The sequence below is a fragment of the Pyxicephalus adspersus genome, chromosome 5, assembly GCF_032062135.1.
Source record: "Pyxicephalus adspersus chromosome 5, UCB_Pads_2.0, whole genome shotgun sequence".
Taxonomy (NCBI): domain Eukaryota; kingdom Metazoa; phylum Chordata; class Amphibia; order Anura; family Pyxicephalidae; genus Pyxicephalus; species Pyxicephalus adspersus.
The window spans coordinates 85,700,182-85,724,626 of NC_092862.1; the positions used below are offsets into that span (position 1 = coordinate 85,700,182).

At 41.1% G+C, this 24,445-nt stretch overlaps 1 protein-coding gene and 2 long non-coding RNA genes across 17 annotated transcripts in view; 1 reads left to right on the forward strand and 2 right to left on the reverse strand.

Moving 5' to 3' along the window:
* TERT (telomerase reverse transcriptase) overlaps positions 1–24,445 on the forward strand; it is a 292,351-nt gene that overhangs the window by 263,568 nt on the left and 4,338 nt on the right. For 4 of the 11 annotated variants that reach the window (XM_072411987.1, XM_072411992.1, XM_072411990.1 and 1 more), the window contains 2 exons: positions 4,221–4,345; positions 18,265–18,402. In XM_072411987.1, coding sequence (XP_072268088.1) covers positions 4,221–4,345; positions 18,265–18,402 — 263 coding nt within the window. Of the gene's footprint in view, positions 1–4,220; positions 4,346–18,264; positions 18,411–24,445 lie in introns of those variants that run through there. The other 7 variants (XR_011920876.1, XM_072411994.1, XM_072411991.1 and 4 more) reach the window with 5 other exon arrangements.
* On the reverse strand, positions 249–17,870 carry LOC140331198 (uncharacterized). 5 transcript variants are annotated; one of them, XR_011920885.1, is made up of 5 exons: positions 17,779–17,809; positions 12,235–12,326; positions 12,077–12,148; positions 8,741–9,276; positions 249–3,567 (listed from the first exon to the last, which is right to left on the reverse strand). It is a non-coding gene; the product is annotated as an uncharacterized lncRNA (long non-coding RNA). The 5 variants fall into 5 exon arrangements; XR_011920886.1 differs by lacking the exon at positions 17,779–17,809 and adding an exon at positions 12,437–15,269; XR_011920883.1 differs by lacking the exon at positions 12,077–12,148 and having other exon boundaries at positions 17,779–17,831.
* On the reverse strand, positions 4,040–5,436 carry LOC140331199 (uncharacterized). Its single transcript, XR_011920887.1, has 2 exons — positions 5,241–5,436; positions 4,040–5,186 (listed from the first exon to the last, which is right to left on the reverse strand). It is a non-coding gene; the product is annotated as an uncharacterized lncRNA (long non-coding RNA).

Here is a 24,445-nt window from a genome sequence, read left to right on the forward strand (position 1 = left end):
TTTTAAAAACTTTAAAATCTTTTACCATCTTTTGGAAGAGAATGAACAATTTTAGGCTAATTGCTTATATCATTTTTCCAATAGAATATTTGTACTGTATATTATTATTTCCAACAGTTCAACCAATCTCAAGAATTCCCCTGAGGAAGCTCTCTTGAGCAAAACGGGTTGGGCCTTGAGATTTACATTGTAATGCATATATACCAGCCAGGGCATTAGCATAGTTGATCTGTGTTAAGCCTAGGACCACAATCTATATTAAATAATTTTCAGCATGTTGCCGTAAAGCCTATCTTTCTCTTCTTCTTTTTATTTTATGCTTGATAACAATCAAGGATCAGACAAACTATATACAAATTATATCTGGACAAATACAATCCTAGGGGTAAAACAAACCTATAAATTACTATTTTCCAAATGTAAAAACAACCACACTGACAAGTGGTCAAATATACCACACCAATGGTTAAACGGTTAAAGTGTTGAAGCATATGTGTTATTTTTTCACTGGGTAACATTATTAGGGAAAATTGTTATCATACTTATCTGTTTTTTTCTTTCCTGACAGCGAACCTATGGGTCAATTTCACCCTTTTTTTGATCCCTCAGGACCACTGATAAAAAAGATCCCTACCTCCTTGCCTCCCTGTTCAGAGTCAAGCCTTGTGACAGGAAAAAAAGAGAGGGTGGGTAACTGCGCTATCAGGTGGAGTTCCAGCATTTTAGTTCCACTATATTGGATTCAGTTGTTCATGAAACCGACCATTGCCCTTGTACAATGTATCCATTGCAATGGGCTCCCCAACCTACTAAACTTGCATCTGTTGTCAAGATTGTTCAATCTTCTTATGCTAGTGATGACCCTTTGGACAGATTTTTTGTTGACGCCCCCCAAAACACTTTGCCCTCCGAACTGAAGATTGATTTCTTGTTTCAGGGAAACCCAGTCCCATTGACTGAGGAAACAAACTTGTAGTCCTCTCATGGGCCATTTGGCTCATGGAACCACTGATATGCAGGAAGCTATCAGACCCAATATCTTCATGCATTCTCTTGCAACCACTCTTGGAGTTCTGGAAAATTTATAAGCTCAGTCTCTCAGATGCTCTATTTTATGCTGAGGAAGAAAAACTTTCGATATTTCCGTATTGATCTCTACCCTGAGGTACTCCATTGTTTGAGTAGGAACTAGCTTATAGTTTATCAATCAACCGAAGTGAGCCAAAGTCGTCAGTACTCGCTCTGTCTTTCTCTAGCTGATCCTTGGAACGTGCCAGTACAAGCACATTGTCTAGATGATATAGGCTTATACCCTGGAGCCTCAAGAAGGCCACCAGTGACACGAAAATCTTGGAGAAGGTCCTTGGGGCCATCGCTAGGTCATCGCAGACAAGTAAACTGGAAATGTTGATTCCAAATGGTGAACCGGAACTTGTTGAACAATTGGAACATGTAGATAGGCGTTCTCCAGATCTATAGAAATCATCCAATCACCTTGATGGAGGACTGCCAGGATTGTCTGTAATGATTCCATAGAAAAAGACCTGACTTCCAGCTACATGTTTAGGTTTCTTAGATCCAGGACTGGACGAAAATCCTTCTGAAGCCTTCTGAACCAAAAACAGTCTGGAGTAAAAACCTGTTCTCTGCTCTCCTACAGAAACATGTATCACTGTTTGTGACTTGGCAAGTTCTTGGACATAACAGCAGGAACTTCAAATTCAAACTCTCATTTTGTATTGGATTGAATACAAACTCCTGTATCCAATCCAATACAAAATAATATAAAATAAATACAAAGTATATAACTGGGAAATTCAAATTCACATTTTGTATTGCATTGGATACAAATACTTGTATCCAATCCAAAATAATATAAAATAAAGACAAAGTAAATTACTTGGAAATTCAAATTCACATTTTGTATTGGATTGGATACAAACTCCCGTATCCAATCAAATACAAAATAATACAAAATAAATACAAATAAATACACAATCAAAGTTTTAAAAATTACCAGTTATTCCCTGGATGGCTAGTGTGTAACACTGTGTCTTCTCTTACCTTTGCTGATCTTAGCCTAATTTTGACGGTCTGCTGCCTGCTTTGACCTCTGCCTGGACTCTGACATCTCTGCCTGCCGCCTGCCCTGACCTCTGTCTGGACCCGGACATCACCGCCTGCCTGACCCCTGCTTTGGCTTAAAGCTCCAGAAGGCATCTATCCACCCAAGATGTGTTGGAACAGTTCACAGACAGTGAGAAGGATCTGGAATCACTTATGGAGTCCACTGATAGTGATGGAGCTCCTGGAGACCTCTCATCAGAGTCTGAGACCGAGACGGCAAGTGAAAGTGATTCTATGGAGGTTAATGATGTGCGATTGACACCCGTCAGGCCCAGCTTGCACCCACTAGGTTTCCATTTACTGGGGTGCCTGGCCTGAAGGTGCACTGTGAGAACAACCCACTGGCCTACCTGGAGCTATTTCTGAATGTCGTGGATGACGTGCTTCATACGCGGTGAACCCGCTACGCCTGAGTGCACGTCATTTTCCGGAGCACAATCCACCAACCCCAAGAAAGCAAAAACACACAAGAATGTGTGTGGTGTGCTGCTCCAAGAGAGGGGAGGACGGGAAAGAAATCCCGAAGGAAACCCGGTTCCACTGCCCTGAATGTGACGTTGGACTCTGTGCGGCCCCGTTTTAAAATTTACCACACTAGGGAGGTGTTTTAGAATAATATAGTACTATAAAATATACAGAGTTATTCCTTTTTCAGTATTTTTGATTTATTTATGCATTCTTGTTTAAGATGATTTTTGTGTTTTTTATTTTTTACAGAAATCTAGTAATCAGTGAAATGCCCAGGTGGTTAATTTCCTTGGATTTGGTCTCTTTATCATGGCATGCCTCTAAGGCACAGGGCACAAACCAATTTAGATGGCAAAGCTTTTACACCAACATGATTCGCCCCCTAGACGTTCCAATAGTGGACTTCTGGATTGGGAAGATGACCTTTTCGTACTGGTCATATTCTGTGGGGAGCTTGCCCTTTTACTGCGTCCTCAATTAAAGGAAGGCCGGACAGGACTTGGAGAGGCAAAATTCCTTGTCGTTTTGAGATAATGAAGTAGCATATAAATATGTATAAAAAATCAATCCTAATAGAATACCAAATGGCATATGCACAGAAAAAAATAAATAAATAAAAAAGGTGTTTTACTGTTTTTGTCAGGATCCCGCTTGAGAGGCAGGCAGGGAGGCTTCCGAAGCTAAATCAGAAAAAAGATGGTTGATTTAATGCTTTAAATAAATAAAATATACACTGTTTCCCCTTTAAAATAAGGACAATCTGAGCTTCAAAAAGGAGCAAAAAGTAAAAGAATAGTAGTACTTACCAGACATGGAGGCAGAGGAAAAATCAGAAAGAAGGCTGACATCAAATTTTAGTATTTCAAATGCCGGTAGTTGCCGAAAATAGCTGATTGAAAGTCGTGCATGTGCAGTACATCCGAAGCCTTCATCGTCATGCCATGTACTGACAAACAGGCTTTGTACTGTTCACTGGAAAGACAGAGACACTATCTAGATAATGGGATCTTTGTCCCTACTTCCAACTGCGCATGACCTGACAACGGAGCATGCACAGTTGAAATGGGCTGATGCCGGGAAATACAAAACAAACAAAATCTTTTAAAAGGAAACGCAGGAAAAAGAAGAAACAAAGACAGAGGAATATGCAACACAAGACAAAGCAGCTAGATTTTATATCTACCACTCATGCAAGAAGCTTATGCCAGTAAGTATATCCGATGGTCCTGGAGCAAGGACAGAAAAAGAACAGGGAGGCAAGGAGGTAGGGATTTTTTATCCTGGATGGGTCTTCCTGGGGGTTCAAAAGGGGCAGAGTTGACCCAAAGGTGAGCTGGCAGGAGAAGTTGCCATATTCAAAAACTGTATTTTAAAGAAAAATATCCCCACTGATCAATATACATTTTCAGAAAGCAGAGGACCCAATGAATATGTTGCAAAAAAGTAAAGGGAAGGAAGTGCAAGAATTTTTTTTATACAGTCACACTTTGATTACAACCATTGATTATTCATTCTGTTTTTTTTTTCTTCTTTTCCTAAATTTGCAATGTTTGTGTAGCTACTACATAGGCTGCCCCAAGATACTATTGCCATAATGTTATTATTTTTTTATATACCACCTGTAGGTTCCATGCATGTGTTTTACAGCTTCCATTTAATCAAAGAGTGAGAAATAATCCATCTTTTTATCTTACTGTAATTTCTGATATGGCCCCTTGTTTATACATCATTATTAAAGCCAAGAATAAAGGTATGGTAATACAACTGAGACAGTTTTAATTAAAATCTATTATTCATATATTAGTATGTGATTTTTTTTTTTAATAGTACTTTGGGATAGAAGATAGAAGCATTTTTTATGCCTATACATTTGCTAAGATTTTGCCTATTTAACTCTAATACCACTTATTTTAGGACTTCCAGGTTATCCAAGCTCCTGTGAATCAACTAGTTTACATAAAGCTCTATATTATGTTCTACAAGTCCCAGAATTGAATGCATTTGAGAAAACTCTGTTTTCTAATCAGCTCAAACATTAGCATCATTTTAGCTTATTGAGTTTTGTGAGCATCACACCCTGGTCCAGTGTCAGTGTAGGTAGGTGCCCATTACCCAATCTCCACTGCACACTTCACCTATAGTAAGCCTCTGCTTAACCTCCAGAAGGCAAGTAGCACTGTTCCAGTTCCCCAGGACGTCATTTCACATGGGATGGCATCTGAATTAGGACTGACAAAAGACCTGTAGCGAAAATAGAAATCATGGCAAGGGTGCCTGGAGAGCACAGGTCAAAGGTTAGAAAAAGTTCACACATAAGGGTGGACAACAGATGGTGTCAAACACAGATGACTGCCAGCGTGACTTAGTATACAAGAGCCCAAAGATGGGAAAGTAGACAGAAGATGAAGGCAGGGTCATACATGGGTGACTGTTAAGGCGATTTCTTGCTGATCCCAGATCAGTTTCCCTCTCTATCCTGGCCTTTGTTTTCAAGGCGTTGGGAGCAGTGAATAACACATGCAGCTCAAGCATGCAGTTATCTCACTTCTGAAAACTTTATTAAACCCCCCTGGCGGTATTCCCGAGTGTGACTCGGGGTGGGAAAAATTGCAAAAAGCCGTAACCCCGAGTCACACTCGGGGTACCTTTGGGGGACCCCCTTACCTTATCCCCGCGCTCCAGCGGCCATCTCACGATCCCACTGTGATGGCGGGGCGCTTCTCCGTCGGGGGGCGTGGACGGGCAGGAAATTTAAAAGCAGATTACCGAGTAATCTGCTTTTAAATACCGCCTGGGTGCCCACCACCCCGATGCACGCATCTGCAGTTAGATGCGATGCACCGTGCATCGCATCTAACTGCAGATGCGATCACCAATAGTAAATCCAGAGGGTGATGCCAGCGGAGATTTCCCGCTGGCACCACCCCCTGAATCTACTCCCGCTGCTGTCCTGCTCACATCTCCCGGAGGCTGATCCCTGGGTGATGCGAGCAGGAGAGTGAGCAGCGGGGACATCCCCTACCGCATCACCCGGAGATCAGCCTCCGGGAGATGCGAGCAGGGGAATGAGCAGGGCGGGGACATCCCCACCGCATCACCCGGCAAGATGTGACATCTTCCGGGTGATGCGGTGGAGTGATGGATTCTGGGGGCAGGAAATTTTACTATGTAATCTGCTTTTAATTTTTTTTTTACAGTAAAAACACCTCAAAACATAAAATAAAAGTAAAAGTACACATTGTAGTGCACCAAGCATCATTGCCCAGTGCCCTGATTTACATTTTGCCCACTATTAGCCCTGACCTTGATCTGACCTTTTGATGACTTTTTGATCACTTCCTGAATGTATCATTTCATCACTTTGTCTTCGACCTTGATTGTTCCTGACTTATTGCTGGAGACCACATGGCATCCAAAAGGCATCTCGCCGGCGCAAGTGGTGTTTTGGAGGAATTGGAACGCAGCTATAGCGATTTGGAGTCCTTTGTGGAATCGAGCGATAGTGATTCACCAGGAAATTTGTCATCGGACAGTGATAGTGAACTGAGCGACGATTCTGGACCTGAGGCCAGTGCTGTGCGCACATGGTGTCCTATTGACCTTGATGCGGACCAGGCAGCACCACCAAGATTTCCATTCACCGGCGCACCTGGGATGAAAGTTGAGGCTGAATGCGACGACCCCCTGGCATACCTGAAGTTGTGTTTGACCGATGAAGTTATCGAAAAAATTGTTGCGGAGACAAACAGGTAAGCCGCTCTTGTGTTTGCTAATTTTTTTAAAAAATGTTATGCCAACATGTATGCTGCTCTGTGTTTGCTAACTTTTTGTAATTTTTTGCTAATTATTTTTTGCCAACATGTGTGCTGCTCTGTGCTAACTTTTTAAATGTTTTTATGCCAACATGTATGCTGCTCTGTGTTTGCTAACTTTTTAAAATTTTTTGCTAATTTTTTTTTTTTTTTTTTGCCAACATGTGTGCTGCTCTGTGTTTGCTAACTTTTTGAAATTTTTTGCTTTTTTTTTATGCAAACATATGTGCTGCTCTTTGTTTGCTAACATATTACCTTCACACTATAAAAGCACATATCCTAAAATTCATTTTTTATTTTGTTTTATGCAGGTACGTTGGACAACAACAAGGTGCTCCACACCTGAGGTTTGCAAGAAGCAGAAAGTGGGAACCTGTGACCAAGGATGACATTTGGCTGTTTTTGGGCTTAGTGATCCTGCAGGAAGTTGTGGGCAAACCCCTGCAGAAGTGGTACTGGTCCAAGAACAAAATGATTGCCACTCCATTCTTTGGCACAGTCATGCCTGAATACCGCTTTTCCCTCATCATGAAGTACCTGCACTTTGCAAACAATGAAGAATTTGATGAAACTACCCATCCTGCACCAAAACTCAAGAAAATTTGGGAAGTTTCTCAAATGATTCTAAAAAATTTCCAGCAAACCTATGTGCCAGAAAGAGATGTCAGCATTAACGAAAGTCTAATGGCTTACTAGGGGAGGCTCAGCTGGGTGCAGTACATTGCGTCAAAGAGGGCACATGTTTGGCACATTTGGCGTGAAGACCTATATGCTGTGTGAATCTTTATCTGGCTACATCTGGAATACGGTGCTATACACTGGAAAAGGGACACAGTTCAACTCCAGATACAGCCATTATGGATTGGCCACATCTTCAGTGCTATCCCTCATAGAGCCATTGCTAGGTCAGGGCTATTGTGTCACAACTGAAAATTTCTACACCTCTCCTGAGCTTTATGAGTTCTTTCTGTGACACAGAACAGATGCGTATGGAACCGTTAGGGTTAACCGGCGCAACCTGCCAGCAATGTTTGCAAAAGGGCAGCTGAAGACAGAAGTTGTTGCCTGGCAGAAAGGAAAAATGATGATGGCCCTGAGATGGCGTGACACAAAAGATGTGTGCCTGATGAGTACTGTCCATGATGCCTCCACCGTTCTGGTACACACAAAACGTGGGAAAGAAGTGATGAAGCCACAGGTGGTGATTGACTACAATAACACCATGGGAGGTGTCGACAGAGCTAACCAAGCCATGACATTCTACCCAGCAATGAGGAAACAGCAAAGGAAGTATTACAAAAAGATTTTCAGGCATCTAGTTGCAGTGCCTATGGAATAACTACGTTCCTTACAAAAAAAAAGTCAGAGGCCTGTGAATCATTCAGACTTCATTTTGCAAGTTTCCGAATCCATAGTCAAGAACCACCAAACATCATCAGTGGCTATGAATAGACCTGGACATCGTGCTTCCACCATTGTCAACCCAAAACGCCTGACCGGTCGTCACTTCGTTGAATACATCCCACCAACCCCGAAAAAGGCGGCACCTACAAGGATGTGCATGGTTTGCTGCTCAAAGACTGATGACAGAGGAAGGAAGAAACGCAAGGAAACCAGGTTCTACTGTCCTGACTGTGATGTTGGGATTTGTGCAGCATCCTGCTTCAAAATCTACCACACCCGGGATGTCTACTAAAAAAGTAAATGCATATAATTTATATTATTATTTATCAGTAGTATTGCACCCTTGTTTGGAGAATTTCAGAATTTTTGATAAAAAATTTTTTTTGATAAATTATATTGTTTTGGGCTAATATTTCATTATTTTTTTAAATAAAGATTTATAATTATGTATTATTTTATAAATTATGATTCTAATATAATAAATAGATATAATATTTATACCCGGGAGTTAATCCTAAGAATTACAGGCCCACAATATAAACAAAAATTTCTACGCAAAAAAAATAGGATCACTTTTTGCATCAAAAAATGACAGAATTAGAACGCTAGGAGGGTTAATATTGAACTTCAAGACTCGGCAAAATTACATTTCTTACATTTCCCTTCCTTTTATCCTTAAATTTATCCTACTTGACTTCATACCTTTGTTCCTTTACATGCAAATAAACAGTTTCAGGTTCTTCAGCATACATAACTTGAGGAAGCTGAATGATTCTTGATTTAAATATTGACAATAACAATTTTTCCAGGGAGTCATAGGTTTGACAGTTATTACAAAAGTTATATGGGTTATGAGATAAACGTATATTACTTTCAGTAACCTCAGAGTTACTATAGATATTGCTAAAGACTCTAAGCAGTATGCTTACTGGAGTGGAGACAGCAATCAAACAAGACGCTAACATATCTTGAGTACTATGCATATCAGATAGGCAAAAACTGGAACTAATATATATTTCTTTGACAGGACGTTCCCATACGTTACTCTGAAAATCAGTTCAGTCACTATACTCAAGTCTTCGCTGGTGCATAGACAGGGTAGAGTCATTCTTTAGGTTATGGCCTGTTTGGAGACAAAAGAAGGGCAAATCTTGAGGGTGATAGTGGCAAGTTGGTGTGACCCATACAAGACAAAATATGACCATCAGGACTCCAAAACTGCAGACAAGCATCCAGGCTGGTATTTGTGTATCAAGAAGCATCATCCAGGTGCTGGATAACTGGTGCCTTTTTCACTCTTGAGGCGTGTATCCAGGGGTTGTCCTCCACTAGTCAGCACGGCTGTTCTAGTAATTGCTTGCACGGCGACCGGAGGTCCAAAGGGTGGATCCAAGGAATTGTGCTTGTGAAAAGCTTTAACCAACATTACGTCTTGGGGCTTGAATGGGTGCTCTGATCGGTTGATCTGTAGAGAGAGTAAAAGAAAGAGATATATCTTCGTAGTTGCTGTTCAATTTTTCAATAGGTTTAGATACATATTGGTCTTGAATTTGTTAGAGATCCCTGGGTAATAAAATTAAAGGGTCTTTAGGCCAGGGAGTGGTTAAAGGTCTTCCCATTAAAATTTCCAAAGGTGATAGCTTATTAACTGGGTTGAGTCTAGGTATTGGTCCCACTTATGGAATGTCCCTCCAGTTGCTTTTCTAAGTTTGTCTTTCAGTGTCCTATTTGTCCTTTCTACTACTCCGGGGGATGATATGGGATGTGAAACTTCCATTCTATGTTCATCATTTTTTAAATCTCCTGTGTGACTTTAGAAGTGAATGGGGTGCCATTGAGTGAGCTTATTCTCACTGGGCATCCAAATCTGGGGATGATCTCCTTACATAGTAATTTAGCTACTGTCCTTGCATTTTCTTTCCTGACTACAAAAGCTTCTACTCATCGGCTGAATCTAACTGTAATCATAACATTATCTGACATCCATTGGAAGCCTTTGGCATGTGCGTAAAATCAATTTGTAACTCTTGAAATGGACCCTGTGGAGGTAACAAATGTTCAAGTTGTCCTGCTTTCTTTCCTTGCACTTTATTTCTGGCACGTTAGACAGTGGGAAAGTATGGCTTGTGTGTGTTCCTTTAAATTTTGGGCACAAAAGTGCTTGTTTATTTCTTGTGTTGTGGTTTTAATGTTCTTGTGTCCTTTACCATGGATTTGAAAAACAATGAGGGGTACTGCTATCTGGGGTAGCCCTACTATCCTTCCTTTTGACCAGATTCCAAAGGAATCTAAGGTCAATCCTTCTTGTTCCCAAAAGTAAATATCCTGTAGGGTGGTGAAGGACTGTAATTGTGTCAGAAGTTTTCAGTGGAAGCTGGGATGGTAAGCAGAAGTGTAGAAGAAGACTGAGCAACGGCATTGGCATGAAAATCTGCTAGTCTGTTGCCCCTGGCATTGAAGAAATTGGAAGAAGTGTGTGCTTGACATTTGACAATGGCTATTTGAATGGGGAGGTGAATTTCAGTGATACATGAGTGTGACTCTGGCACCTCATCTTCTGGCCCTTTAAGACATAGGAGGGCATTGAGCACAGTGACAGGACCGCTGGTAGCAGGAGCATATTTTACACTTAATCCTGCAGTGGATGTTAGGATAACTTCTTAACCAGACAACCTTTGTGCTGTTGTGTTGAGTGGTAAATTCTTAAGCAAGTGTAGTACAGCATGGGATGTGTAAAGTATCGTCTCGTGACCCAAAGTTAGAAGTGAGACACCTTCTACAGCCACCACACGCAGACAGGCTGGCATGCCTTGCACAGTAACAGGCCGTGTCTTGGAGACATACGCCACAGGCCTCAATTTACCTCCATGCATCTGAGCAAGCACAGCAACCATGGTTTTACAATTCTCTCTTGCATACAATACAAATAGTACATTAAAATTCCGCATTCCCAATGCAAGGGCAGAGGTCAGAGATTCTTCTAACATCAAATATGCTTTAGTCATCAGACCATTGAATGTTGTTAGGGGCACTGGGGATGGTACTGGGACAGAGCTGTGACTCCTAATACGAGCAGTCAGGGATCCAGTGTCTGCAAAAATTGATCATGCCAAGAAAACTGAGCAGCTGTTTCTTTGTCTGTGGGCAAGGCAGACTGGTAATGGCATGTACATGGCTGGGGGCTGGCATCCGGGAACCTGGGGTTAAAAGCATTCCCAGGAATGTGACCTGTTGCAAACAGAACTGAACCTTTTCTGTGACCCCCCCCCCCCTTTGTCCCGCTTTTTCAGAAAACACAACAATGACAGCGTCTCCCTCTGACATATGCCTCCTGAGAGGGGCTACTGTACATAACAAAAGGTCATTCAAAATATATTATAGAAGAGAAAAAAGCCAGGGTATTTGTTTGTTGTGGCAAGATATTTAGTCATAAAATTCACTATTGTTCCTTGAATCGAGGAACTTGAATACAGTAAAGAAATGTAAATGAAAATACAAAAATTATATTTTACAAACAATACATCATATGTACAGTAAAAACCAGCCTATTGTGTCCCAAGAAATGAGGGTGGTTTTTAATCTCTAATCGAGACAAGATAATGCTATTAATGTTAAGAAGGAAGGTACGGTTGGGTTCCGACGCGTTTCGTCTTTTGGCTTCTTCAGGGGACCATTAGAGACAAAAGTATATCTAAACATAAAAATAAGTCAAAATCACAACTCTGCATCTACATACTCAATAACAGGTCATGCATAGATGCTGACAAGACGACATCTACTTACATTTAGAGCAATGCTGTACAATTTTAATGGGGGACGGCTGAAGCAGTGCATCCCTAAAGTTCAACTTGCATTAATTTCTGAAATGCATATTAATAGTAAGTATAGATATAGAAGTTGATTTCGTAATTTGAAAATTTGGTGGACAAAAAGACTCACCATGAGGTCTGGCTATAATGTGAGGGAAACAGTGCAAATGAGATTGTTTGAATCAGCCATCTGCGGTCTAGGATATAGGTAAATGAAGTTATATTGGTTGTTTAACTATCACATGTCCAAATATGTTCATTAGTGGGTATAAACCCAGGGTATAGTTATACTCATAATTAGCCCAAGCTTTGCAGAATTGAGAAGTTTAAAAAATATATCAAGTCATTGGCCAATCAAACTAGAAGCCAGAAAAAAAGGTTTGAGAGACTATTTTCACACATCCACAAGGCGGTGCTTTATCTATGTAATTAAATGAAAATTCAAACACGGCTGACCTTAAAACGTAATGTCAGTTCGTTGTGTTAATAAACATGGAGAACAGTCAGGACTTGGGATGTTTATAGCAACTATTAGAAATGATAAAAAATACCATGTATAAATAAATTGCAAAAAGCATATATTATTAAATTGCACTTAAGACAAAGACACTTACATTGTCCAATGCAGTCCAATCTATCACTGATAGTGTAGTTATATTGAATGGTAAGGGATGAAAAAGCAGATAGTGAATCAATATCCCAATTGCTAGATGTAAAAGAAAATATATAATATTGGTATGAGTTAAAGATTTGAGTTCATAGGATATTTGTTGATTCACACATGTTATATAGAAACAATAAAATCTATTTACTTACTTGCATTGTTGAGGAAAGGTAATTGATATGCTTGGGAGTTAAAAATGATTGCTGAACTTCCAGTTGCTGATATAACAAGCACAAGAAGCTAAAGATGTATTAATGTGTCAGAGCATACTATCCATATTTTTGTTGACATGTAAAAGGTATTTTCAAGTACTTACGTTGGTGGTTCGGTGTGATTAACAGACTGACAAGCACAATCCCAACGATAGACCGATGCCACCAGCATCCTGCTTATGAATGCAGGGATGATTAGCTGGTGTTACAGCGTGACTCGCGAACTCTCGTGAGATCACGCTGTTTAAACGAGATGACGCGAAGTCTTGCAGGATCTCGCCGCCCAATATTATTATTACACAGTATTTATATAGCACCATCATATTACACAGCGCTGTACAAAGTCCATAGTCGTGTCACTAACTGTCCCTCAAAGGAGCTCACAATCTAATGTCCCTACCATAGTCATATGTGATTAATGTAGTCTAAGGTCAATTGTTAGGGAGAAGCCAAATAACCTAACTTCATGTTTTTGGGATGTGGGAGGAAACCCACGCAGACACGGGGAGAACCTGCAAACTCCATGCAGATAATGTCCTGCCTAGGGATCGAACCTGGGACCTAGCTCTGCAAAGGCCGGAGTGTTAACCCCTGAGCCACCGTGCTGACCATAATGTAAACCAATGTAGATATACATATTTGGTGTATTGGATTTCATGGTGCTATTCACTGGTCATTCGTTGTGTCAATACTGTATTTTTTTTTTCAATTGGATGAGTATAAACCTCATTTATGCTGCTCACTAAATGACAGGGATTGTTTAGATTGTCCAAATGTATTACTATAGCAAAAATGAAAACAAAATTACATGTTATGGTTAGACCAAATTCAATTTCCGATGGGTCTGATTTAGCCATCACCTATATTATTATATGATACAATAGGCATTAATAGATGCTGGTATATTTATTACATAAATATATCACCTTGAATTCTCACTTGTCACCAGAATGGTATATACTAAACAATACAGTCAATTATACAGGTTAGTTTTAAGCATAAAAAATTACAAAGATAAAATATTATGGATGAATGTCCCATGAAATCACATAACTATGCCCAAAAGAGAGGTTTTACACATAGATCACAATAATGTATATTGTCGTAAAAATCACAAATATAAACAATAAAGAAATTAAAGATATAAGATGAGTGACTCCTTTAAGTCACATAAAGTATGTGGTATGTCAAAGTGGTATCCAACTTAGCATTGGTAAATCAATAGTATATTCTATTATATTTTGGGAAGGAATGGTTTGAAACTTATAGAATTGTTTAATCCTGGATATTTAGTAGCTTGAAGTAAAACAATCCATTTGCATTCAGATTGCAAAAGAAGGGTATCCTGTGTAAAACGGTATGAGCCATCGGGCTAAAGCCAGAGTATTGTAAGGTGAACAAGTTCTCTTAAGTATACTCTTTTGGTATATTGGTGTATGTGGTTTTGTAAGTGCTGTATATGGGGTGCAGTCCAGGAATCCCACGTCATATGGTCCGGTGGACCATGTGCTGTTGGGAACCGGAAAATCCATTAAGGGCAGTTGCAAGGTTGTATTGACATTAATCCCTCCCTTTGGGTCAACAACCAGTGATATTCCCAGAGATCCCAACAAGTCTCTTCCTAACAAGTTACCTAGACAACTAGGTAATACCTTGAATGAGTGATGTGTAATGCATGCTCCATGTACTGTACATATGGGGAAATGAGGTGTGTGTCGTGCAGGGGTGATGACTCCCACCAGGCCCACCAGGTGTAGATGGACCTGACCAGGATCGGAGGTCAGAACAAGTCGCTCTTGTGTCTACTAAGAAATCTGTCAGGAATTGGGTTTTCATCAGCGTTGTCAACCTGGTCAATCTTTACCATAGTGGTGATGGAGTCCCTGTACATGGGGCTTGGACGGTTTAGGCAGCTGAAAACATCCTGCCGCATCCTTTGTCAATAACTGGACAAAAATGTTTGGGACATCTAAAGTGCTCCAGTTGTCAAAAATCATTTTGGCAGTCCACCCATGTTCAGCATTCATTCCATCAATCAGTGACTGAGTAAATACTATACTCTGATATCCTTCTAATCCTAAACATGCTTCTTCCTTCCACACTTTCCTAAACCTTCAAACATAATCACTTACAGTTTCTCCTGGCTTTTGCTTGCATGCTAATGCAGTGGCCATGGATTTCTTATCTCCATGTAATCTTACAAACTCAGTGTGTAACTCTTCCCAAAACTTTTTATAGTGTGCTTCAGTTATGAGGGGATAATCATTTACAATTGTTTGTGCAGGAGTTGGGATGGCCAGGGTTGGTATGTTGCTCGATTGGAAAGGCACATCCCCAATATACATCTGATATGAAATTTAGAGAAAGATCCCCCAAGTGGGAATGGATCGGGACATTTTAAGTTCTCCGTTCCAATTTTCAGATGTGATGTAAAGGGGTAAGTGTAATAATCTTCTGCTCTACGGGTAACAAATTTAACAGGAGTTTCCCCGGGAACAATATAGGGGGCATCCCAGTTGTCGGGTTTCTGGCACACTTTTATATGTTTCTTTACATGTTTCTTATAAGGGTCTTTGGGTTCCTCTGGGTAATGCCTCTTACCTTGGGAATTTCCCATAGTTGCACTATAAATTACAGTATAAATATCAGACGGTTGTACACAATTATTGTTAGTTCAGTTGGCAGCTGCAGTGCTCGCTGACGTACTGTTCCCAGAATCGCTTACCAAAATGCAGCTTAGGTCACGTTACTGCTTGCTCAAGGCAACCACCGCAGTAAGGATTGACCCAACCTCACCTTGGCAACCAGATTAGTACACAAACTTATATAGAATATTTCTTACACTTCTATATCATGCAACAAAATTCTTATACTCTTATGAATTAAAACAGAGGCCACGAGTGTGCACAAATTCTATAAAAGATTTCCTAAATCTTCCTAAGGACCCAGTCCTTCTATGAGGGAGTCTACACTGCCACAGTGCTTAGGTTTGTAAGATATCTACAAGGACACGGGGGAGGGCAGCGGTAGAAAAGAAAATTTCCGGTAAAAATCCCTCTTCTGACGCCAAAATCCTAAGGCGATTTCTTGCTGATCCCAGATCAGGTTTCCTCTCTATCATGGCGTTTGTTTTCAACACGTTGGGAGCAGTGAATAACACACACAGCTCGAAGATGCAGTTATATCACTTCTCAAAACTTTATTATAACATCGAAGTTTATATAGTCAGACAACAAGGTGGAAGGCACAGTAGTTAGTCAATAACAAGAAACCTAATTAACAACTTCGCTGAGCTAGATGTTTCAAGGTAAGAAGCCTCAAGTTAAGGATGGAGCAAATATTGACCTACTGATAAGGAGGATATAACTAGTCACAACTCAATTATTTGCAAAATATAGCAAAAAACACAAAAACAACTTAACTTCAAGACTCAGCAAAATGACATTCCTTACAGTGACGGTTAGCCAGTTGCAGTATCAGAGGCGAGAGTGGTCAGGAGATGGACCCAGGGGTCATACATAAGTGGACGTCAGCCAGATGCAGCATCCAAGGATATGCAGGTAAAGGGTAATTTTGGCCCTTGGCTACTCAGGCGGTGCCAGAGTAAGCAGGTTCTCCTGTCTGAATGCATGCCCTCCATGTCTGGTATGAAGTGTAGTGCCACCAGGGTCTGTTTAGGATGTGTTCTTGCGCACAGAGCCAACATAAGACAAGATGAAGCACTAACAATTATGTCATAAATCCTAATTGTGTTTACTTGTTACTGACTACTAACTCATCTTTTTTTCCCAATTGCTTAATAGAAGCTGTGGAGGTGGGAGGGAATAAAATATCCACCCACTTCCCGAGATTTTATACTTTTGGAAAGATTGGTTGATGCTAAGAAAGATTGCTTAGCTGTTGATTACAGATAAGTATTTGTTAAATAATGATAATTCCTGGCAACCTAGTTTAGGCATACAACAGTATGGTTCCAACTGACCAACTCACCAGAGAAAAAAGTTTGTCAGGGAACCCCATAAAAAATTTGCTAAAAGTCCATTAGACCTTTGGTCCTGTACAAAGTCCATAGTCATGTCACTAGCTGCCCCTACCATAGGCATATATCTTTATTACAGTCTAAGGTCAATTTTGGGGGGGGGGGGGCAATTAACCTAACTGCATGTTTTGGAATGTGGGTGGAAACCCGAGTACCTGGAGGAAACCCACGCAAACATGGGGAGAACTTGCAAACTCCATGCAAATAGTTTTCTGGCCGAGATTCGAACCTGGATCCTAGCACTGAAAAAGGTATTAGTGCTAACCTCACAGCCACATTCACAGTTAATTTTTGTTTTTCAATCTCCACTTACATTATAGTAATTTTACTGTTATTTTTATGCATTGTAGAAGGCAGGATTTAGTTTTAAATTCAAGTATTGCATGAGCACAAAACATTTTATTGACTATAATCCTCAAGTTATATGGCTATCATCAGCAGCTTTTTTTATTTTAAGAAATATCAACTATTCCTATTTTCTGTTCTATTGTCCATGTCCTGTTGTAATGCAAGAAAACAATAAAGAAAGACAAAAAAAAAAGGACTGCACACAAGATAGTAAGGATAAGGGTGTTGGACATAGAAAACAGATAAAAAACAAGTCAAACCAAAATAGTCTTATTTTTAAACAAAGTTAAGTTTGAAAAAAAAAGAGAAAATATCAGTAGACTAGGAAAGTTTACATTTATATAATATTACACAGTAACAGTAAAGATGTAGTGAATGAAAGAAACAGTGGAACTGTAGCTTTTGGTTCTGGTTATGTATGCATCTGTGCAGGGAGAGGAGGGTGGGTTAGTTTAAATCAAGGAAAATTGCTTATACTTTACATTTTCACTATATTGCAGTATGACAAATACACAACTTAAATACAGACGCCAGGTTCAAAATTTAAATTGTTTGTCCTGTTCTTGCAACATGTACCCCCGGGGTCTATATGCAGCTCAACAGGCACATAACACCACTCTACTAGTCAATAAATTGAGACTTGTGTGAAAATCTGTAGCTTTATTAACCAGACGTAGAAATGGGTGAACTAAAGAAAGAAATGAATAAAACATACTGTAGGAACATTACCTAAGATGATCATACAACATACATTGCATAAGGAATACAATCTGGTAGCATATAACAATAACTGTAGCCCCTAGCAATACCTGAGCACATGTAACTAACACATACTTTCTATCGTCGGCTGCAACACAGTAAACAGTTTTGAATAAACATTAGATAATCCTCTTACCAGCAATGCCTTCATAAGAGAGCACACACTAGGCAACTGCTTCTTCCATGAGGTTTAGTGGAAAATGGCAGCTTCTATCTTCTTCCCATAAGTCTCTGCTCAAGCAGGAAATTATGTCGCAGAACTACAATAGATCACTAATAGTGAATAGCCACTGGATGGCGCTGTGGACCTAAACATGAGCATTCCTACTAATTATTAGTAACTTACAACATTAACCCATGCAGTACAATAACTTATGTCCAGAGGACAGTACATTGGTGTTCTCTCAATTTTTGCTAGAAACTTTCGAATTTAACATTGGGAGTGAAAGTTTGTGATATGATTCCTAAAGACAAAAACAGTCTCCACACGGTGCAAACAATGTAACAACATATCTCTAACTTACTGTGTTCTATGTCTATGGATCTGATCATTTTGTTTTTAAAAATATGTTTATTTTAACAATATCCACATGATTTACATTTGTGTTTGTATTGTTTGCAGGCATTACTCTTGGAACTAAGGATGCTACTGGGACATTCCCCTTTGAATCAGCACAGTGGCTCTGTTACAATGCATTCATTACTAAGTTGTCCAAGCACAAAACCTTGTACAAATGTTTACTTGGCTCCCTTCAATATTGTAAGTAGGTAACTACTGAGTTTTTTATCGGGTCACAGAAATCTTAACAAAAAAAATCAGTTAACAAATATCATTATTTGAAAAACAGAGACTTACAATCACACCACATCCCTGGTTTTATACTAATAGATTTAAGGCTTTTTAAAATGGGCCTTTTTAGGTGCGTGCACAATAATTTTCCAAATTTTATGAAAACATTTCTATATCATTTTTATTGTGTTAGTACAAAGTTTCATAAAAACTGTCACAAACCTATGTCTAAATAATCCACTTTGCACATGCTCAATGCGTATCCTTACTCTGCACATGCCCAGTGCGAGCTCCAATCAGAGACTAGACCGGCACTATATGTTTTCCTTCCAGTGCAGATTGATCATGACAGCTACCTGGTTCCTGCTCCTGACCCCTGGTTCCTGCTCCTGACCCCTGGTTCCTGACCCCTGGTTCCTGCTTCTCGCTATCCCCCGCTCCCCACCTGATTACTCATGTATCGATCATCGCTGTAAGTCTGCAAAGTTTTTTGACATTGATCATCATTGTTTGTCTGCAAAGCTATTGGACATTGATCATCACTATTTGTCTGCAAATTAAGCTAAAGGACAATTACCCCTGTTATCGATTGCATCACTTACGATCAGATTGCATGTGTGTGACCTCCTGGTCAATCACCATCAATATTCCATCACAACAGAGCTCTTCCTTCTGAAAGCTGACTGTATCGATCCGCCACTCTGAGCTCAGGAGGGAAACCCTCACCCCTTGAGGCAATGGCCCAGCAAGTTTCCAGCCTTACCCAAGCGGTACAGAATCTGCATGGGGGTTACTCACAACTCGAGAACTGTCTGGATACCCTCCAGAGTTGTTTGATGACCAGCAAATCCCTGAAGTAGCATCTGCTGCGAAGTCCACTTCCCCAGGGTCTCAGGCCTTCACCCCCAGACCGCGAACCCAAGGCCCCTTTAACGGAGTACTTTGACGGAGAAAGAAAGAAATTCTGATCTTTCAAGAGTTTTTGCTTATTGCTTTTTGACTTACAGCCACAAACATACCCTGCGGATGTAATATGGGTCAAAGTGGTGATCTCACTACTGCGGGTGGAGCCATGGGCTTTCCACCTGATTGAAAAAGGTGACCCCCTTCTCCACTCCTTGCATGTTTTTTTCAATGCTATGGGGGCCGTGTATGATGACCCTAGTTGTGGAGCCTCAGCAGAATTAACCCTGTGCAGATTACGCCAAGGCCCTCGTCCTTTTGAAGACTACATTGCAGAGTTTTGGGTGGCCTCTGCAGACACGTTTTGAAATGAAGCAGCACTTCGCTTCCAAATTCACCAAGACCTTTCTTAACAGATCAAGGATGACCTAGCCCATGTCCCCATCCCTGAGTCTTGGTGAGTCTTCCCAGAATCTCTAAATGACTTTGTTGGTGACTCAGATCGATCGTCGTCTGAGAGAGGGACACGCTGGGAAAAGGGACGGTGTTAAAACCTCCAGTCGAGTACAGCTGCCAGCCGTTCCTTTGGTCTCCACTAGTAAACCACCTTCAGGGTGGTTTACCTTGCAAATTGGAACTATTCATCCACCCCTCTCTGACACCGAAAAGCAGCGGCGTAGAGATGAAAGACTTTGTTTGTATTGCGGTGCTGCGTGACACTTCCATTTGAATTGCCCACATCGCCCAACAGGCAAGCCTCACTTACAGACCATTATAATTTATCCCCTAATGACTGTGGGAAAAAAGTTTATATCCATCTCCCTTACCTTTCAGTGGCCAGGAGGTCTCGCTGAGACCAACGCAATTTTTGATTCTGTTTCAACTCACTGTTTCATGGACATACAATTCGCCCACGCTCAAAGAATCCCAGTTCAAGAAAGAAGCCTTCCCATTGCTTTTTCATTGGCTCATGGTTCTACTCCCCCTACTGGGCCAAATACCACTTGTACCACTCCAATGGAGGTACATACCTCTTCGGGGCATCATGAGCACTTATTCTTTGATTTGCTACCTTCACCATTATTTCCGGCTATTTTGAGACTATCTTGGCTGCTGATCCATGATCCCGACATCCACTTGTCTAAGGGTACCATTCCTTTTTCTTGTATGTTTTGCCAGCAGAACTGTTTCTGGGAGACCAACGAATCCTTAGTCATGGCTACCTTGTCTTTGGAACAGGAAGCATTACTCCCAGAGGTATACAAAGAATTCTTGGATGTCTTCGATCCAAAAGGGGCCTTGCCCCTTCATAGGCCATATGACTGCCCTATGGATTCACTGCCAGGGTCTACCATCCCCTATGGTCAGATTTTCCCACTCTCCGATCCAGAACTCCTGGCAGTGAAAACCTACTTTGGGGAAAACCTTGCTAAGGGATTCATCTGACCTTCACGCTCACCCGCCGGAGCGGGTATCTTCTTTGTAGGAAAGAAGGATGATTCCCTGCGACCATGTGTCGATTTATTGTGCTCTGAACCAGGTAACCATCAAGAATCAATACCCACTTCCCCTTTTATCTGAACATTTCCAACGGCTTTGTACAGCAAGAGTATTTTCCAAGTTGGATCTCCATGGGGCGTACAACTTGATCCGCATCAGGCAGGGAGTTGAATGGAAGACTGCCTTCCACTCCCGGTACGTGCATTTCAAGTACCTCGTAATGCCTTTCGGGCTGTGTAATGCCCCAGTGACCTTTCAAAGGTTTGTTAATGACATTTTTAGATTCCCTCGAGGAGCATCGTGAACAAGTAAAAGGTTCTTACTTGACTCCTGCAGAATCATCTTTTTGCAAAGATTGAAAATTGTGAATTCGAGAAGGATCACGTACACTTCCTAGCTTTGGATATCTTGTGTCAAGGCATCGCCATGGACCAAAGTAAGGTTTCTGCTGTCCTCGACTGGCCCGTCCCCACATCTCGCAAGGAGGTCCAAAGATTCCTAGGCTTCTCAAATTTTTATCAGAAATTCATTAGAGATTTTTCGCACATTGTCCGACCGTTGACCGATTTAGGACGGAAACAGAAGGTTTTCCAATGGAATGATAATGCCCAGTAGGCATTTCAGTATCTGAAGACACAATTTACCACTGCTCCTGTGTTGGCACATCCAGACCCTAACTTGCCTTACGTGCTGACAGTGGATGCGTCTGAGCAAGCTGTTGGTGCCATTCTGTCTCGAAGACAAGGTGAGAAGCCAATACTGCGTCCTCTAGCCTTCTTCTCCAAGAAATTATCATCTTCCGAGTGCAATTACGATGTGGGGGACAGAGAGTTAGCCGATTAAGTTAGCCCAGGAAGAGTGGAGATATCTTCTAGAGGGGCTCGTCTCCCAATTGTGATATGGACAGATCATAAGAATCTGGAGTACTTACGGGCTGCCAAGCATCTCTGGCCTCATCAGGCCTATCGGTCCCTCTTCTTCACATGGTTCAATTTTCACATATCATACCGACTAGGCTCAAAGAATGGGAAGGCAGACGCCTTGTCTCGGGTTCATTCCAGGGCTGAGTCGCCCGAACGTGGAAAACCGATTCTTCTAGATAGTAATTTTCCCCTGTTGGAGACACAATTATTGTATGAAATCAAGGAGACTTCCCAAGACACTTTCGCCTGGTATAGAGGAACTCGATAAGCAGGCTTTCTATTGCATCAAGGAAAAATCTTTGTCCTAGTTCCCTTATGGACTCTTATCCTTCAAAGCATGCATGCCCATCCCATGGCTGGACACTTCAGTTCCTCCAAGACTATTGAACTAACACGCCGCAATTTTTGGTAGCCTACTTTAAACAAGGATTGTACTGAGTTTGTCCGAAGATGTGATGTATGTGCTAGAAGCAAAGGACAAACTGCGCTTCCCATGGGGCTCCTAAAACCTCTACCAGTACCTGATCAGCCATGGGATAACATCTCCATGGACTTCATAGTAGAACTTCCTGTCAGAAGGATTTACCACCATCTTGGCGGTGGTCGATTGTTTCACAAAACAGAGTCACTTTATTCCTCTTAAGGGGTTACCCTCAGCTCCTGATCTCGCCAGGATTTTCATCAGGGAGATTTTTCGTCTTCATGGCTTCCCACAGCAGATTGTGTCGGATCGGGGGTCACAATTTACGGCTAAGTTTTCATAGTTACTGTTCATCTCTTCAAGACGATTGGGTGCGTCTGCTACCTTTAGCTGAATTTGCTCCTAATAATGGAGTGCATACTTCTACCAAGATGTCTCCCTTTTTTGCCAGTTTCGGGAATCACCCGCACATGTTTCCTGACCTTACACCTAACCTATCTGTCTTGGCAGTGCAGGAGGTAACCTCAGAACTGAAGCATGATCATCAGGAACTTCAGCAGAAGTTTAAACTGGCACAAGAACCACACATAAAGAATGCAGACAGACATCGGTGACCTCACCCCAATTTCAAGATCGGGGATAAAGTCTGGCTCTCTAGTGCCCACCTCTGTTTATATTGCCCCTCCAAGAAGCTGGGTCCCAAGTTTGTGTGTCCTTTTTCTATCACGAAGCAGATCAACCCAGTGGCCTATCAATTACTCCTTCCACGCACCATGAAAGAGCACCGTTTTCCATGTTTCTGTGTTAAAACGGGTGAACCCAGACAGAGTCCAAATGGCAGAACCTCTACCCATTTTTGTGGACGGAGAGGAGGAGTTTGAGGTGAAGAGAATACTGGACTCTCGAAAAAGAGGTAAAGGCATACAATACTTTATCAAGTGGAAAGGGTTTACACTAGAAGAAAGCTCATGGGAGCCTGCGACATCGGTACATGCCACTCAGTTAGTAAATGACTTTTACTGGGAGCATCTGGAAAAACCAAGTCCAAAAGGCGTCCAGAGGCTGCCCTTAAAGAGGGGGCTCTGTCACAAATCTATGTCTAAATGATCCACTTCGCAAATGCTCAGTGCGTATACTTACTCTGCACATGTCCGTGCGAGCTTTAATCAGAGACTAGGACGGCACTATATGAAGTGTCCCTGTTTTCCTTCCAGTGCAGATTGATCATGACAGCTTCCTGTTTCCCAGTTTCTGATTCTTGGTTCCTGCTTCTCGCTACTCATGTATCCTCCACTCTCCACCTGTTTACTCGTGTATCGATCATCGCTGTAAGACTGCAAAGCTATTTGACGTTGATCATCATTGTTTGTCTGCAAAGCTATTGGACATTGATCATCATTGTTTGTCTACAAGCTATTGGACATTGATCACCATTGTTTGTCTGCAAAGCTATTGCAAAGCTATTGGACATTGATCATCATTGTTTGTCTACAAGCTATTGGACATTGATCACCATTGTTTGTCTGCAAAGCTATTGGACATTGATCATCGCTGTATGTCTGTAAAGCATTTGGACATTGATCATCACTATATGTCTGCAAATAAAGCTAAAGGTCAATTACCCGTTATCGATTGCATCAATTACAATCAGATTGCATGTGTGTGACCTCATGGGGAATCACCATCAATGTTCCCTAACAACAGAGCTTTTCCTTCTGAAAGCTGACAAAAACATACAAAACATTAGTACGTATCATTATTCCTTGCTGGAGTACATAGACAATATTGGAAATTGATTACTTTTTCCATTCTAATGTCTCTAACACTTTTTACCATGAGGACTTCCTCAGAGGGACATATTATGGTAGGTACATCAATTTCTTTATATCCTTTAACAAAATAGAATACACACATATTGTTTGAATCCTATTCTCATGGTGAAAGGTTGCCATCAAAACCCCCTGGATGCAAATCCCATACTCACTTATCAAATGCCATAATATGGTTTATCCATCATCTCCATTGGATTAATGAAATATTAGGTAAAAGAGAGAGATTGGCTAATCAAACTCCATTAATCAAAGTGGGCCACATACCCTGATGGGGACTTTGCAATAACGGTTGTACCGCAGGATGATGTTATGAGATGAAATTAATATGATTAAGTGGAAGGGATGCACTCAAAAGTGCCAATTGGGTCTGGTGTAGCTATTGAAAGGCTGAATGCAGATCTGTTGCATGCAGCGGAGGGGCTGTGTACAAAAAC